Here is a 17,531-nt window from a genome sequence, read left to right on the forward strand (position 1 = left end):
ACATCACCTCTTGGATTATGTTAGGATTTAAGAACCCTCTTAGATGCAGAAACAAGAATCCTAAAGTTGGATTCTACAAAGATCGTGTACTTATCTAGCTAGAAACAAAATATGTGAGAGCACGAGCCATAGTACGATAAAGAAAGCATGAAACATACACACCACAAAGGCACAAAGATTTACTTAGTTCACCTCAAAAGGGACTACATCCATAGGTATGGCAAACTGAAATCCACTACACCAATGAAAGTTACATTATAGATTTTGAAACAAAGACTTACCTCTCTAACACTGGACAAAACCCCCAGTCTCCCAATGAGCACCACTCATTGATCTCTCATCTTTGTTCTATAATTAAACCACTGTCCAGGAAGAGACTATCTCTATTCTACAGCTAAACCATTATCCAGGAGGAGAACCTTGAGAACAGCCGAGACTTTTTCTCAATAAAAAGGAGAAACCACAAAAAATATTCATGGTAACCGCTTCTCTACAAGAAAACCAACCGAGACTTTGTTTTACTAAAAAAGAGAAACCACCCAAAATATTCATTGGAGCCGCTTCTCTACAAAAAACCAGCCTCTCAATCAACATGAGGCACAACACGGAGTTTCTCTCCATAAGAAACTCTCTTCTCTCAAAGGGGAGGACTTGCCTCTCATGTTTTGCCCCTTTCTTTAGAGGAAACCACTTTTCCCATATGATGACCCAAACATAGCACACAATTTCTCTGCACTTTTATGTCATATATATATATATATATATATATATATATATATCCTTTCAACCCAAAGGCATACTGCTATAGTAAACGCCAATGACCCAGATTGAATCTAGGCCGATCTAACGATTTCGAATGTCCGGTAGTATTTGAATGTTAATTTTTTTCTACAAATCGAATTGATTTGAAATTTGGAGCGTGTGTACATAAAAAATAGCTGAATATTTGAAAAATAAAAAAATATTTTATATGAAAAAAAATTGAGCAAAATACCCCTGTAAAATTTTGGGTGTATGTTGGTCAGTTTTTGCGGATTATTATTTTTATATTTTTATTAGGTGCGTTTTGATGAGAAGAATATATACCTAAAATTTCAAGTGATTTGGATTTATAAAAAAATAAATAAAAACTCAAACACGAAAAGAAGTGACCATTAGATCGGCACAGATTCAATCTGGGCCATTGGCGTTTACTGTAGCGGTTAGCTAGTGGGCGTACAGAATCCACTCCCTATATATATATAGGGTTTGTCTAGAGTTAACAACCCCTCAAAATACAAAGGTTCAAATTAGTTTATCAAAACAATGATTATTTTTTTATTAAAAATTTATTTAAATAGGCAATTTTACTATTAAGCAAGAACAAATTTGAAAATTTCACAAAAATACAATGGTATTTTGAAAGTTAGTGTCCTGAAACTTTATTTGTAGAGTGTCATTATCCTTTAATTAAAATTTCAATTTTACCCCTTATGGAGATGACAAAAATACCCTTTGTCTAGTAGTAATATTTACAAAATTGCCTCACAAAAGTAATTTTTTTAAAAAAAATAGACTATAAAATTAATAAATCCACCCTTATCAAGTCTCTCTATCACCTTTATAATTTGAAGGGTTGTGAAGTTTAGATTATCCCACGTGTGTGTATATATATATATATATATATATATATATATATATAAACATCAGCAAAAACCTCACTAATTTATTTTCTAAACCCGCTCTTCTGACCGGGCAACACTATCGGTCTTTCCCACGGTTACACCACTATAGAAAATAGAATATTAAGAGTAACGAATAGACATTTTCTCTTTCTAGAAGTGAAAATTGAATCAACCTAAAACCTCAAAGGAAAACTATCTCTCTACAATGCCATGGCTCTTTTTTGGAAACCCACCCCCACCTCAAAAATTACTTATTTTTCAATTGTTGGTAGTTCAATATTCTTGAAAAAGAATAATACCATGAATCTCATTCTCAATAGATTCAATAAAAATATTAATAATTAACAAAAATTAAAAAATACAAGAACAACAGCCAGAATGAGAATTTCTGTGGCCTACTTGTGTGTTTTTTTGTTGCATTTCTCTTTCATCCACCGAATTCCGGAAAGTGTGCCTGTCATCACCTTCTTAAAACTGGCAGATGCACCTTCTTTGGTCTTTCCAGGCCGCTCTCTCGCATCGCTTGCTGGCTTCTCCATCTCCTTGTAAATAGGGGTTGGTTCAGAGGGGCCACTATCCCATTGATCAGCCCATGACAACCCAAACGACCTATTGCCTTCTGTTGAGGCCATTGTTTCGAAATGAGAGATGTGCCCCCTTTTTTTTCTCTCTCTCTCTAAGAGCTCCGGTCTTTAACAGAATTCCACTACCTCTTCCTCAATAGAACATAAATACTGCCTCTAAGTACTATCAATGCTCCTTTCTCTATAACAATTCTCTCGAGCAATCTCAACCTCTCTCTCTCTACCAATGCAACTCTCTTTAGAACGTCTTTTTCAGAGAGACCTCTCTCTCTCTCTACCAATCACCTCTATATAAAGCATCTTTTTGAAATAAATCTCTCTCTCTCTACCTACACACCTCTCTGTAAAACGTCGGGCAAGAAATTGCTCTCTCTCTCTCCAACCTCTATAACACTTCTGGCAAGAAGTTGCTCTCTCTCTCAACAACCTAGGTTTTCCCGACTTTGCAGCAACTATTTTTGGCAATTAAACCCAATCCTTTCATTTTTAGGAAGACATGTAACGGATGAAGACCTACCCAATCCTTTCATTTTTAGGAAGACCTGTGACGATGAAGACCTTTGGACCAAATCCAAGAGTCAAACTAGGAAAAGTCATGCCACAATCAAATACCACATTTACCCCTCGATCCAAATAAAAATGTTTGAATAAAACTAGAGATCGTCTATACAGGGACTATTTATCTTTATTATTAGAAAATTAACATTGTTCCTACTCATTAATGTCATGTCAAATTGAATAGATTGAGGTGAATTACGAAATCCAAAATGTTTTTTTTTCAAACTGTCTATTCAATCGCTCTTACAAGTACCCATTTTTAAAATTCAAAAGATAAAAATCATCGTGACCTCCTTATACAAAAATGTAAATGATCTCTTTGTAGAGAATCCTACCACCCCATTGCAAGCCCCAATCTGACACTCAACCTTCGAATAAGAAACAGAAGTGGAATGCAATATGGGGTAGTTAACTACGGATATGAGAGAGAGAGAGAGAGTGAGATAAGGATACCAATATTTTAGTTAAGAGGCAATGATAACAACAAATCTTTTAGTTAGAGAGAGAACACTACAACGCATTAGGAGGCCATCCTAAAGCCAAAGAATTAATAGCACAAGGAGAGAGCACACACCAAATACCTTTATTACTCCAGCTATTGTACATTGAACATACCAAAGGCACCACCACTCTCAGTAAACCATAAGAAGGAAGCCATAGTTCTTGAGGCTGAGCAAACCTCACAATATGTTCTAGTGGTTGATGCCTTTAATTATAGGGTAGGTGGTATCCATATGTAGCCACGAGTTTGCACATAGGTTGATGCCTTTAATTATAGGGTAGGTGGTATCCATATGTAGCCATGGGTTTGCACATAGCCTGCTCTAGAGAGCAACTCGTCAGCTTCCTTTGGGCCCCGGCTACCTGGTTTGTAGGGAATGGGTTTCAGTTCCCCATCATCAATTCTATGAAGCAGAGGAGTGAAAATCTCCCAAGCCACCTGATAATAAAGAGAAATATCATTTGATATCAAGTACATCTCAAAAATAAAGAGAATCGTTAAACAGAGGATATTAGTATTGTCTCTGTTTGTTGTATATGTGTGCTTTTGTGTGTGTGTGAAAGAGAGAGAGAGAGAGAGTACCTTCAGTTCGTCCCTACGAACAAAATGCTGCTGATCCCCTCGTATCCTAAATACAGGATTGCCGATTAGTCAATACACTGAGACAAAAGTCACCTCCATTTTCCACAAATAGAACATAAAAGGCACTAACATCTGAGAGACCTTATAATGGGCATTTCCAAAGAAGTTTCAGGTTGCTCATTATCAGACCAGAGTACTCTCTTACTAAGCTAGTTTTAACCAGAAATCTAGTTCATGTTCACTAATCAAGTCTTTGGGTGAAGAACGTATTAGTATATTTCTGTGATTGTCCTCATGTGGGAAGCAAGGACTGCCCACTATGTGATGAAAGCGACACAGAGAACCATTACACAAAGGTTAACATAAAGACGCATTAAAAGGTCAATAAGAGTTTTAATGCCTAATTCATTTTCTATAGCACAACTTCAACCTTTGAGGATAGTAGGGACATAGGCTATTATGTCTTCTGTTAACAATATCAATATCGCCATCTACTTCTAGGGTTCCATTTGTTCTTCCATTTTTTCATTCCATTACTATTGGTAATGGAATGAAATAACCAAAAGTACGCCTTCTTCAAATGGGATCAGAACCCTGAATAATTTCTATAGAAAACAAGTTTATACATCAAGAAAAGCCTTGGAAGCACTGAGATTCATACAACAGCATTCTTCTTGGAAAATAAAACACTAATCACAGATTGCAAAAGCAAGCAAAAGATCCACCCACATCTTCTCCTACGCATGCTAAAATAACACAAATATTGACCAAGATGATTCCAACAGCAAAAAGGTTATGAAATGGCAAGAGACTTGGGACATACGTGTCAAGAATTAGCCGTTCATATGCCTCAGGAATTGTAACCCCCTGATAACGCTGCCTATATGACAGGTCTAGTTCACTTTGTATTGTGGACATTTCCAATCCAGGTTGCTTGACCTGCAATACAAGCTTAAAACGTCAAATGGATTTCATTAAAATTACAAATATTCAAAAGCACTGCCAGCCTTCCATGATGGTATTAAAAAAATAAAAAAATAACAGCCAATCCAAACCAGACAATACTAGCCTCAAGAAAAATCATTACCTCAGTAGCCACCAAATATGTACCATAATAACTCTACAAAGTTCAAATACATCAACTCAAAACAAAAAAGAAGATCAAGTCTAGTTTGACGACATAGCCAATGCTCCATGAACAAGCAAAGGAATCATGAACCACAGAAAGAAGAATCCACAAGACAGAAGCATATGTACACACTGTATGTTCATTTTGTGTATGGAAGAGCTAGAACTATGTCCTTGGTAAGATCCAAACACAAATGACCCTGTCAGAAACTTGCTAATTGCACTCCTAGACTCTCACATTTAGGGATTTGTCTTGAGCATTTCTATTGTAGACTCTCACATTTAGGGATTTATCTAGACAAGCAATGAAGCATATCCAATGACATTAAGCACTACAATTTTGTGAACAGATTAATTAGGTCAACAAACATCGAGGTACTTGCCTCAAAAGATACAACTCTAGCATTGTGGCAAGCATAACATACAAGGGCTAAACAAAAGGTAGAACCTTTTTTTTTGGAACATTAAAACAGATGGAAGAACTTACTGTGAGCTTCATATACATGGCTTCAGAAGGCTGCAACCGAATAACAAATTCATTTCTCCCTTGCTTTTTACCTGCGCAAAGCTAGGATGAGGACTTTTTAACTTTTTCTGGAGACTAATAAAACCAATTTGTTTTGATTCGGCCAAGTCCAAATGGACTCGGCCGAGTAAAGTACAGGGCCCAAAAATCCCTACAAAATTTTTAAAAAATATGAAAAAAATAAAATAAATTTTAAAGTGAAACAAAACTAAAAACTAACATAAAGAATTCAAATAAGCCGAAAAAAATATAAAAAACATGTATTTAGGAAAATTGATTACGGTTGGAGACATTCCAAATGGTCTAAGGGTGAAAACCTTAAACTTTCCCTTAACTCGTCCCAAGTCAGGGGTAAAAAGGGTGGGTTGTATTAGGTAGGCTGGGTTGTATTAGGTAGGCTGGGTTGTATTAGGTAGGCAACCAACGTAAAACTTTGCCACAACTATACAGGAATCCTGAATCTGCGATATCTGCTTATGTTAGGGCATTCCCCATAAGTGAAGCATGGAACAGAATGGCAGATCAGGATTTGTTTGCCAATCCCAATAGTTGAGAAAAGGCTTTGATGATGATGGTTGGAGACATTTCAAAAAAATCCACAGAAAAAAAACGAAAATACAAAAATATGGCATTTGACATTGTAAAACACATCCAAATCGCACAAATAATTATTATGCATTGAACCTATAAATTCATATATATTTTACGTTTTTATTTTTTATTTTTTTAACATACCCTAAATTTCAATTTTTTTTTTTTTAATATACCCTAGTTATCCTCTGGTACTCAGCTTGGCCAAAGGCTAAGTCCGAGTAACTCAGCTGAGTCTGAATGGACTCAGCCGAGTAGTTAAACACGAGTTAAACTTACAGCAAAATGTTTGAGGCAAACCAGAGAATTTGGACATAAATGAGGAAGATAGTAACTTGTGAAACTAATTAGACATCCAAGATGTCTAGTTATCCTCAACATTCCATACTTTGGGACAGCTATAGAATTCCATAATGACAGAATGCATAAATGAACAGATAATGATTTAACCAGAGTTCCATGTAAGTCCACATATCTGTAAGCTCCATAAATGTGAGTTGAGCAAGAGGGGGCATAGAACAAAATCTGCATGATGGTCCTTGGAGTTTAAAACCAATTGGACTTTAGAAAAAGTTCAACATATTCTCCTCCATTCCCACCACAAACCTCCCCCACAACATCCATTTCATGCCCATTTTTATTGGCTGCCCTTTTACTCTCTTGTTTTAGAGAGAGATTTGTGAATGGTATGCATTTTCTTAATAAATCGGAGAGCTATGTGCAACATATTGATCAACATACCCATTCATAGATTAATAAGACACATTTATCACTGTTCAACACTTAATATCTTATCAAGAGAGATTAAGAGGCAAAATGAGCTGGTATGCCCCAAAGGAAGAAATTTCTTTGTTTCTTGTTCATTGGGGGGCAGATTGTCAAGCCAACGTTAGTTATTTTAAACAACTGAAGAAGTTTAACTAAAAACAATTTTAAGAACAAGAGATAATGAAAGAACCGGCTGCCCTGCCTTTTTTTTCTGATTGAAAACTAGGAATTAATAAGACACATATATCACTGTTCAACACTTGGTATCTGATCAAGAGAGATTCAGAGGCAAAACGATCTAGTAGGCCCCAAAGGAAGCAATTTCTTTGTTTCTTGTTCATTGGGCGGCAGATTGTAATGGTAATGTTAGTTATTTTAAACAGCTGAAGAAGTTTAACTAAAAACGATTTTAAGAACAAGAGATAATGAAAGAACCGGTTGCCCCGCCTTTTTTTTCTGATTGAAAATTAGGCAGTCTGACTCACATGCAAAATGTAAAAGAAAACAAGTGCAAGTTATTTGGAAATTCATGCGGGACACAAATTGCAAAAACATCACAAAATCGACCATGCTGTTCAGTTGAAATAATGTTTTAAGAAAATTGCAATAAAAATCTAACTACTAAATCAATATTTTATCAAACAAAGATCTAGACTAATAAATCAATATTATAAATTAACATTGAAGTTACTTGTAGCTGAGGATTGTTATATGTAAGGAAAAAGCAGTCAAAAACAATTCTGAAATCCAAATGAAAGATTACATGATCTTACATTTAAAGATATCACCAGGAACATCCTTAAATTGCACACGTATTTCTGCTTTTCTTGAATTAAGTGCCTTTCCAGCTTTGAGGATGAAAGGGACCCCTGCCAAAAATAAGCCAAACATGAGTTCTGATCAAATAAATTTTTTATTATTGGTAAATAACATAGAAAACAATGGGATATGTGTAGCCGACCCCAAATAGTTAGGATAAGGCTTGGATGATGATAGAAAGCAATGGGATTCACAAATTTCAAGATAATATAAAGCTTGGAAAATAAAGAGCACACTACGGGACCAAGTTCCACATGTAAGATTATGCCTCACCTTCCCATCTTTCATTGTGTATCCTTAAAACCGCAGTTGCAAAGGTTGGGGTGTTTGAGTCCTTTGAAACAGTTGGGTCATCTTTGTAGCCCTCATATTGTCCAAGAACTACATCTTCATCCTTAATTGGTAAGACTGATTGCAGAAACTGGATAATAGAGTGTCTTAGAAACACTCAACTATGATGAAAGATTTAGAAAGCCGGCAGGAGGGAGACCTAAGAGGGAACTAGAGATATCGTTCAAAAGTAGAAGGCACAAACCTTGACTTTCTCATCCCGAATATGCTCAGGCTTAAGAGATATTGGTTTCTCCATGGCAACCAAGCAAAAGACCTATACAGAGAAGAATAAGTCACTGAGAAGGTTCAAAATTAAGAAATAAAATAAGAAATCATCATTGGCAGCATAACATTTATGAGACGAAACACAAAAAATTTCACAGAAGACCATATTATATGAACCAAAATATTATAGAAGGGGCATATCATCAATCCATAAAAGCTCAATCTCTATAAGAACAGACAAGCACGGTAAAATAAACTATTCACGTAAGTTGATTCACTGCTGCTGTACTAAAATAACCAAGAGCTTGGTATTCAAGCATGAAGCTACAATGCTTCACTAACAGGAGTATCTCATACCATGATTGTAGTAGTTCAGAGTAACTTGGAAGGAAAGAAAATGTTCAACTTGTGTAATGGCTAGGTCCTATTCTAAGCCAGCCCACAATACAAAGCCATGTCAAAGAAATAGGATACCTTAAAAAGCACTATCAAAGCTCTTAAGAAATATTCAACAAGTCAGATTTAGGGAGAAACAATCAATAAAGTAACCAAATTAAAAACTCAGCTTTGAAAACCTAGTCTCGACCTTTAGTAAACCCATGTGCTGGGTGCAAAGTTTAAAAATTCCTAAAAGGTCTAAAAGCCTAGATAGACAGAACGAAAATTTCCACCATTAAAAAAGTTTAACAAGAACATGAGAAAATTATAAATCGAAAAATAAAAAAGACGACTTTCAATCATATCTAGAGATATTATTGAATAGTTTATTCCAATTAAGTAAGACAAATTTCTAGAGAGGGGTACCTGTAGCAAATGGTTTTGAATGATATCACGGATGATCCTGTAATATCAAGAGAACATGTTTACTCTACACACAGAAATATATAACTAAAATATGTAAAATAAACGAGCACATGCTCATCAAGACATTAAAAGCAGTTAAAAAATAAAGTTTTGAAGTTCAAATACAATGAACATTATTGATTTCAGACCTTAAAGGAAGAAAATCCACATAAACCATGTGTCAGCATGATTTAATCATGATTCTTCAAAGCACTACATAGATTTTAATTTTAGAACCTGATGATCCTGTGCATGCCCGATATCAAAACCAACTTTTATATATATATATATATATATATATATATATATATATATATATATATAAATCGATAGAGCTACTCTACCCAAACCATGAGACTTGACACAAAGCTGACAGTTCTGACCAAGTCCTTTTGGTGCTCTAGTACGTGCTCTCAAGTAGTAGCTGCTTTCAGTAACCTGAACTAACAGTCAAGGAAATTATATAAAAGACACTGGAAACGTACCCATATTCGTCAAAATAGCCACCACGCCCTTCAGTTCCAAAATCCTCTCTGAACACAATCTGCCATGTAAAAACAAAATGTCCACAATGTGCTATACAAACATCAGCGAACAAAACTAATAAACTTCCAGTGAAATGGAACACAAAGAACAACCAAATCCAGTTTGTACCCCTATAGTTACAAGATCCAATTCCAAGGTAATAAGTTTTATATCTAAAATATTAAAGTTATACTGGTGTCTAATCCCCATTATGACTACATGTGACATATTCAGTCACAAAAGGCACCTTGCAGCCGAGTGCACTAATAAATGGAAGAAAAATACTCTTATTTCTACAAAAGTGAACTTTAGGTCCTACAATGACCTTATGAACAAAATGTTTATAGAATCAATTCTCACCTGAATGTTATCGATGTTATCACGGTTCCATAGGGGTAAAAATAAGCGATTTGCAAAACGAAGCACTAACTGCCAAGAGAGTTTTGAGAGAACAAGATGAATCATAATCTCAATAAACGAAGAGCCAAAATAATATATCTCTACACATAATATGTATTGAATTTAATTACTTACCAGGTTTTGCACTAACTCCTTTCCAAGGTAGTGATCAATACGATAAATCTGTTGTTCATTAAAGAGCTCTCCCAGTTGTGCACTCAACTCTTCGGCAGAGCTCAAATCCTTTCCGAAGGGCTTTTCAACAACAATCCGAGTCCATCCACCAAGATCAGCTGTCAATATTAATTAGGTACAAACTGAGGTCTTTATGCAGGTGGATGGAGTTGAAATATAGTGTAGCACATAATAGATAAATGAGAGTGTAAATGGAAATCAAAATAAATCATCAAGGACTAAAAAGTTAATGATCCTTCCAAGAAGAAAGAGAGAGGTTGTGTGGTCATGCTTTCCAAGCTTTTATGGTCCTCATAGTTTTCAAAGATAAATTAATTCAAGGACAAAACAATTTGGAAAGTATCAAGAATGTCCTTTCTAGCAGGTCCCCATAACACGGGATGCAACAACCTGAGTTTACTATATATTTAATAGGAAATTTTGACCCCTGAGAAGTATTAAACATCCTCTATAATGATGATTCCTTCAACTTTCATCTTAAAACATTTATTATCCAACAGAAGTTATAAAGATAATAATATATATGCTTTAACACAAAGTGAAAGATAAAACAAGCTGGAAACCATCTCTTTGCCAAAAATATAGCTTTAGTTCTTTACTTCTTTTAAACTAACAGTAGATTGGAAACACAACATTAACTTCAAGGTCTTTCTTCTTTTGATCATCAGGAAACAAAAAGTCATTGAAATTCAAAAAGGGAAGCCAAAATATTTGATCATATTGTACATCACTATTTAACTTTTTACTATGAGAGATATGGAATTAACAAAATTAAAACCAAAATGTTTGATATTATTGGACATTTCATATGCATGAACAAACACACACACACACAATCACAAATATATCTTTTCCATTAAGTTCAAAAACATGCTTCTATTTATTAATGCCCAAATTAAATGTGCCTGTGACTAAGTTCATGAATGGGTTAATTCATGATTAGAGAAAGCAAGGTTTTCTTTCCCAATAACCAGGGAAGTGCTTTTCACTTTTTCCCTATTTTTCAAATAAGAGGAGAGAAAGAGAACTTATTCATGAACAGACCGATAGCACCAAACAGGGTTATAAAGTACATGTGAATTAGTCAATTTACGATTGCTCATGAATAACTGTTATGTTCAAACTGGGCCTAAGACTCAAAGAGATCCTCCATCATTATGTAAATAATAGAATATTCATTATCACGTAAACGAAAGGACTAATCTAACCATTAAAATAATTTAGGACAATAGGCAAGTGAAAGCTGTGGGCATACACTGCAATTTTTCTGTTCATAAAATTAAAGAGTGAAGAAAATTCTTTTTAAAAGTATGTACCTCTTTATAGCATGCTTACATTAGTGAAAGATGACTAGTCAAAGATGCTTACATTGGTTCATACAGTGTTTTCTGATCATTTTGCATACAGAAGGATACACGGATGGAGGCAATGCAAGATAAAAGAGCCTTCGAGAAGACCCTTCATGACTATTTTTGGATTGTTCATGAAGAGATATTTCTTTGTCCAATAATTTAAAGCCCTCATCACTATCATAGGAGCCAGATACATACTTGATCTGCAAATAACAACATTGAATGCACTTATTGGGACCAAGTCAGTACAAAATAATTCTCACACAGGTAAGGAAGAAACCGCCTTTACCAATTGCAAGAACTTTGAAACAGCTTCCGAAAACTCAGATGAAGCTTCGTTTCCTTTTCCTAGATGCCTGTGTAGCCATGCTTAAATATAAATCACAGGTTCATCATGGTATACGCACTAGGTGGTGTGAACCAATAAAAAGGGAACATAAAATCCCAAACTTTTGAGTGCAATTCAAAAAGGAAAGCAAGTCTGTCTAATCCACCACAGATTAAAAGCAAAGAACATCAATGTTAATTATTAACAGAAAACAGATATATAGTAAAAACCCTCAATAAGATTCATCTAGCATCTTAGGAAGGCATAATTATTGCAGAAAATTAAAACAATTTGGAAAGATGGAATATAACCTCTTAGAAACTGCAAAGTTCAACTTCCCTTCAGATTTTCCAATATACAGTCAACAATGGGATTTGGATTGGATTGTGTATATATCTTGCTATCATCTCTTTTATATATTCTTCCTCTTACCTTTTTTTTTTTTCATACAAAGCTTTAGAAGAACCAGATGGTCTTTAAAGTTGATGATTGAGTTGGTGTCATGAAAGGTGTTAGACCACTGAGATTATTTGTTCTAGACATTTCCATGTATAGTCACTTGTCTACCACCTCTACAGCTGATAGTACTAGATTACTAGCAACACCCCAGATCTCTCCACACCAAACTGATAGTACTAGATTACTAGCAACACCCCAGATCTCTCCACACCAAACTTTCTCTGCAACAAAGTATAATGTGGAAAGCGATCATATGAGGAAGAGGCACATGAATTGTCTCATCACATTTCACGTTCTCTTGATATCCCTAACTCATGGAATATATAACAAGAGACAAATATGTTTATTATTAGCAATATGTTGTTCATAGACCTGATGGAACAATGGTTGTGTCAGATGTCTACAAGTTATGTAATCTACAGTTGTGCAGAGTTAATTTATTCGCCTATACATTCTGTCATTGTCAATGATCTTCAGTGGGTAAATTTCACACAATTTGCAGATCACACATTTAGTACACTGTCCTCAATGGAGACCCATTCAGATAAGGAAGGCATTTTCCATTCATGTTATTAGTTCTAAATGTATGCATATTTTGTCAAGATTAGCATGTGGTTATCCTATACATAAACACAAATATATTATTCTTGTACTTAAGTGATAAAATAATTGAGGGAAATGTAGTAAAGAAAATTTTGGCTATACAACAAGGGAACAACACATTATTTGTAATTTTTGTGAAACTAGTTCAAGGGTAAGTTCTTCATATATGGAAGGCAAAAACTAAAATCTCACCCACGTATGCGATCTCTCAAGCCATCATCTGAGAGCTTTGTCCGTGCATATCCAAATATGTACACTTCATTTGGTGGCAAGAAGCCCTAACAAAATTCACCATTATTGAGGAGTGGATCACAATGGTCTCAGACAATATGAGAATTGCAGTGAAAATGGTAGGATCCACGCATCCAGAAATCATTACAAAATTACCAATAAATAGAACATCTAAATTCAACAACACACAATAACGCACATTGGAGACTATTTAATAACAAGGACAAAATAACTATCATAGAATATTGATTTCAATTGATGATACTTATCATGAGTTTATATCACAAATGTATAAATTTCTAAAATCTGAAATCATTGAAGCTCAAATAAAAGACAAAATAAAAGGTCAAGTGTCATTGAAAAAATACAAATTCTGACCAACTTTTAACCTCAGATCATTTCTTAAAGTTTAAAATATGCAAAACTGACTTAAATTAATATTTGATGAATCAATAAATCATGCATTCTAAGCAAAACCTCTACTAACTGGGTATTTTGAGGAGAAACCCCGTATAACGCAGGTTCCTTTAGCAAGTGCACTTGCAACAACCAAATAAACACCACAAGTAACACCTTTGAGAAATTTCAATTGATACAAATCCATATATTGTGTATGTAAGCGATGATTTGTATATCATTTGGAAGGTAAATTTCATGCAAATAGCAGGTGCAATCCTTTTCCACCAGCATTGAATTCCGGGGGTTCTCCATAAATGCTCAAAGGAAGGGTTATGTTTTTGGGGAACGTATATGACAAGGCTTCTCAATTTTAATAATAAATTAATTAATAGTTTTGCTTAGTTTTGTCTTTTAACATGGAATAAGAGACAAATGGCTACCCCTGATTGGAACCCTCATTCCATTGCATCCCGGCAGGCATTCATCTCGTGCACTAGTAGCCATCTCACATGACCATTGATCAACAAGTAGCTCAATCAAAGTCACGATTTCTTCTGTACTATCTACTATGCAATTCGAAATTCAAAATCACGTTTTTTGCCCTTCAGTTTACTTGAAATCGAATCATGAAATTGTGAAATGTAAAGATATCGGGACTAAAAGATGATCGCAAACAGAATTCATATTAATTTTGACTTTACGTTCTGTGATACAAGTATGCCTTCCGGTGATTTGATCAGTTTCCTCCACTTGCATACCGTTAACATCATTGAAAATTATCCATCACACTGAATACTGCCAAAACAATTATATAAACTATAAACTCTGCCATTTCAAAAAATAATTATGCAAACTCTAAATTATTAGGCGGCTCAATAAGTGGTAACCTAACAATCGACATGCAAGTGTTTATGATTCACATGCATCAATAAAGTCTAAGACTATCCATTAACAAAAAAAAAAAAACTGATTAATTACCCCACAAAGAGACATTTTTCTAGTATGAAGCAAAGAAGCATGCAAAAAAAAAGTGGAAGTCTTCCCCCTCCCACAGCGTGCCCACACACACAGCACAAAGCACAAAGTCACACACGCATACATGCAAAAGAACATGACAATTAAGATCGTGATACCATGGGTATGTATATCACACACGTACATATGCAAAAGACATGACAATTAAGATTGTGATATAAAGGAACACAAATAAATGAGTTATAGCTTAGCCAAAAAAAAAGTCAATCATATCTAGAGGACAGGAAATAAAAGATTCATAAAACTAACACTTTGATGCGCATAGGAATCCACCACAAAAGATGAAGAAGTTTCAAGAGTTTTACTAAAATTGTGACAAATTTATATAGTAGTGTAGTTCACGATGAATAAGAAAACCTGTTGGAAAAGGTGGAAAAGAGCAGGAAATGTCTTTTTCTTGGCAAGGTCCCCTGAAGCTCCAAGAACAACAATGGACAGGCAGCCACTTTCTAGAGTGCTTTCAGACTCGACTCTATCTGTAAACGAATCGCTTTTCAAGGAACTAGTTTCTGAGAAAGAATCACTCTTAATGACTTGTGACGATTCACTAGATCCCATGGCCTTAGCCTACTAAAATAAAGAACCCTGTCACTAATGAATTCCTTCAAAACTTCTCTTCAGGCCTGTAGAAGGACAAACTAGGAGTTAGAGCACGCAATTTTACAGTTCGAAGACAAACTCATAAACTAAGCCCAAATTAGCACACATGATATGATTTAAACAGCCATAATCACAAATTTACGACTTTCTTCTAGCTCGGTAATATCTGGCAACGATTTGAACAAACGCAGCCCTGCTTTAGTTGGTGCTACTACCACATTTAACCAAACCTGAGTTAATTAGATCCTAATGATTCCAGTAATACAGCAAAATTATAATTTGAAGAGGTACATAAGAGCAAATCAACAGAAATCAGCCAAGATGGAGCCAAGTTTAGCAGCATCTACTAAAAATAGAGGCTGTATAGTCCGGCTCTCATTAGTTTCATTACTATTGCATTACTTTCAACTTTAACTGATCAAACTTTTAATCCATTAAAATTGGTCACACTCATGGCCTCTTAAAATGGACATATAGATCAAAGAGAACACATCAAAAACCAGGAAATCATGCAGATTTAGATCAATGAAATGGGAAAAATGGACTAAGAACATGAATTCACAGTCAGATCTGCATTTTCTTTTTCACTGAATTGTCAAAAAGTACAAATAGGCGTGACAAATAAAAAATGATCATCACGATTCCTGAATAAAACGGGAAACGGAAAAAAAAGAGCAGGAATTTACAATAACAGGAACAATTTTTCACTGAATTCTGAAAATTCGTTGATAAACCAGTATGTCAATAAAAAATGAATATTGCGAACTCAATTTTACCGAGACTTTTAGCGAAGAAGATAAAGGAAGGACGAAAAGAGAGCAAGTACCCGGTAGAGAGAGAAACTGATAATGTCCTCTGATCCTCCCGCCTTTGTCTTAACTCTGAATTCTGAAACCGGTGACAGATGGTTATCTTGGGTATTTATATGTTCATAAGCTCCTCTCTCTCTACCATCTTCCACGTTTGTACTGGTGTTTCTCCCTCTACCAGGTCAACATCTGCACAGGTTTCTCACTCTACTATAATCTATACGTGTCTCTGTCCGATCTCCCCCATTTTTGTAGATGTGTTTCTCTCTCTACCGCTTCAACACCTGCACTGGTTTCTCTCTCTACCCGCCACCAAACTAGCCGCCTTGCTGACTAACGAAGAGTGTGGCAAGCGTCTTTTTCTGAAAACGAAAAAATCTAAAGGGGCAAAAAAGGAAATGAAAAGTGAGAAATCTTTTCTCACAAGATAATAGAACCGATCATTAATGTAACGACCGAATTTTTATTTTTTTAAAAAAACTTCTGTCTAGTGGCCGTGTTTCAAACCGGGTGGAGTGGATGATTTGCCTACATATTGTCCGATTACTAAATCCACGGTCCCGATGGGTCTAAATGTTGATCCAATTTAAAGAGGATCTAAAAATATATTCAATCAATTTAAAACGTGATAAAAAAATATTAACAGGTAACCGGTCCTATAACATTATGAAACTGCTTCGATCATGAATTCATGATCAATTACCATCCAAATGGTTGATCTGAATAAAAAATCGTCAAATTTTAAAATATTGTTTAGACATAAAAGCCGTTATTTCAAAAAGAGTAATGATCCTATAAGACCCTCTCCTACCCATGTATAGGACCTAAAAGATCACCATTAAAATTCGCTCCCAAATTTAATAGTAATTTTTTTGAAGTCCTATACATGGGTGGTAGAGGGTATCGTAGAATCATTTCTCTTTCAAAAAATGTAAGCAGTGATGGCGAATCTATACCATCTTGGAATTGGATTTGGTTTGATTATGATTATTTATCATCTAAATTTAGATTTGAATCGAAAAATAGTGGCATGGATGGTGAAATTACAGTCGATGGATGAAGATCAAAATTTCCACAAGTGGAATGAAATTTTGCATTTATGCCTTCTTTATTAGCAATTTTTTTTGTTGAATGGTTTTTAAATTTTAAGTGACAACAGTTAGCCAACCTTTCGAGGGACAATAACCATTACGCCCTTGCTTTTCTAGATGGTCATTTTTCTTGAAAAGTGGACAAATAATCTTCCAAAATAGACTTAGTATGAATTCTGTTAAGTATCAGTACTTTATTTGGTGCGTGTGAAACTGTGAACGTGTGTATTGTAAGGGAGTAGGTGAAGATTAATATCGGTGGGATCAATATTAAATTGGTGATTAGTCATTATTTGGGGTCTTCAACTACCAGTAATGATGGAATTATAGAAAGCAATGTGGCATCCCAAAACCTGGGGTGGGGATCCAAAAAAAATTGATA

General features: G+C 35.0%; 1 protein-coding gene across 1 annotated transcript; it reads right to left on the reverse strand.

The window, feature by feature from the left end:
• Positions 1-3,370: 3,370 nt before the first annotated feature.
• LOC18441884 (glucose-6-phosphate 1-dehydrogenase, cytoplasmic isoform) lies at positions 3,371-16,386 on the reverse strand. Its single transcript, XM_006852109.4, has 16 exons — positions 16,076-16,386; positions 15,007-15,272; positions 13,177-13,262; positions 11,884-11,950; positions 11,611-11,797; positions 10,183-10,340; positions 10,009-10,077; positions 9,609-9,667; positions 9,085-9,121; positions 8,258-8,329; positions 7,996-8,143; positions 7,677-7,772; positions 5,506-5,576; positions 4,714-4,829; positions 3,891-3,936; positions 3,371-3,746 (listed from the first exon to the last, which is right to left on the reverse strand). The coding sequence occupies exons 2-16, from the start codon at positions 15,205-15,207 to the stop codon at positions 3,579-3,581; spliced, it is 1,581 nt and encodes a 526-aa protein (XP_006852171.1). The 5' UTR covers positions 15,208-15,272; positions 16,076-16,386; the 3' UTR covers positions 3,371-3,578.
• Between the last annotated feature and the right edge of the window lie 1,145 nt (positions 16,387-17,531).

Source organism: Amborella trichopoda, chromosome 6 (assembly GCF_054954075.1).
Source record: "Amborella trichopoda isolate Santa Cruz 75 chromosome 6, AtrichopodaSantaCruz75HAP2 v2.0, whole genome shotgun sequence".
Lineage (NCBI taxonomy): Eukaryota > Viridiplantae > Streptophyta > Magnoliopsida > Amborellales > Amborellaceae > Amborella > Amborella trichopoda.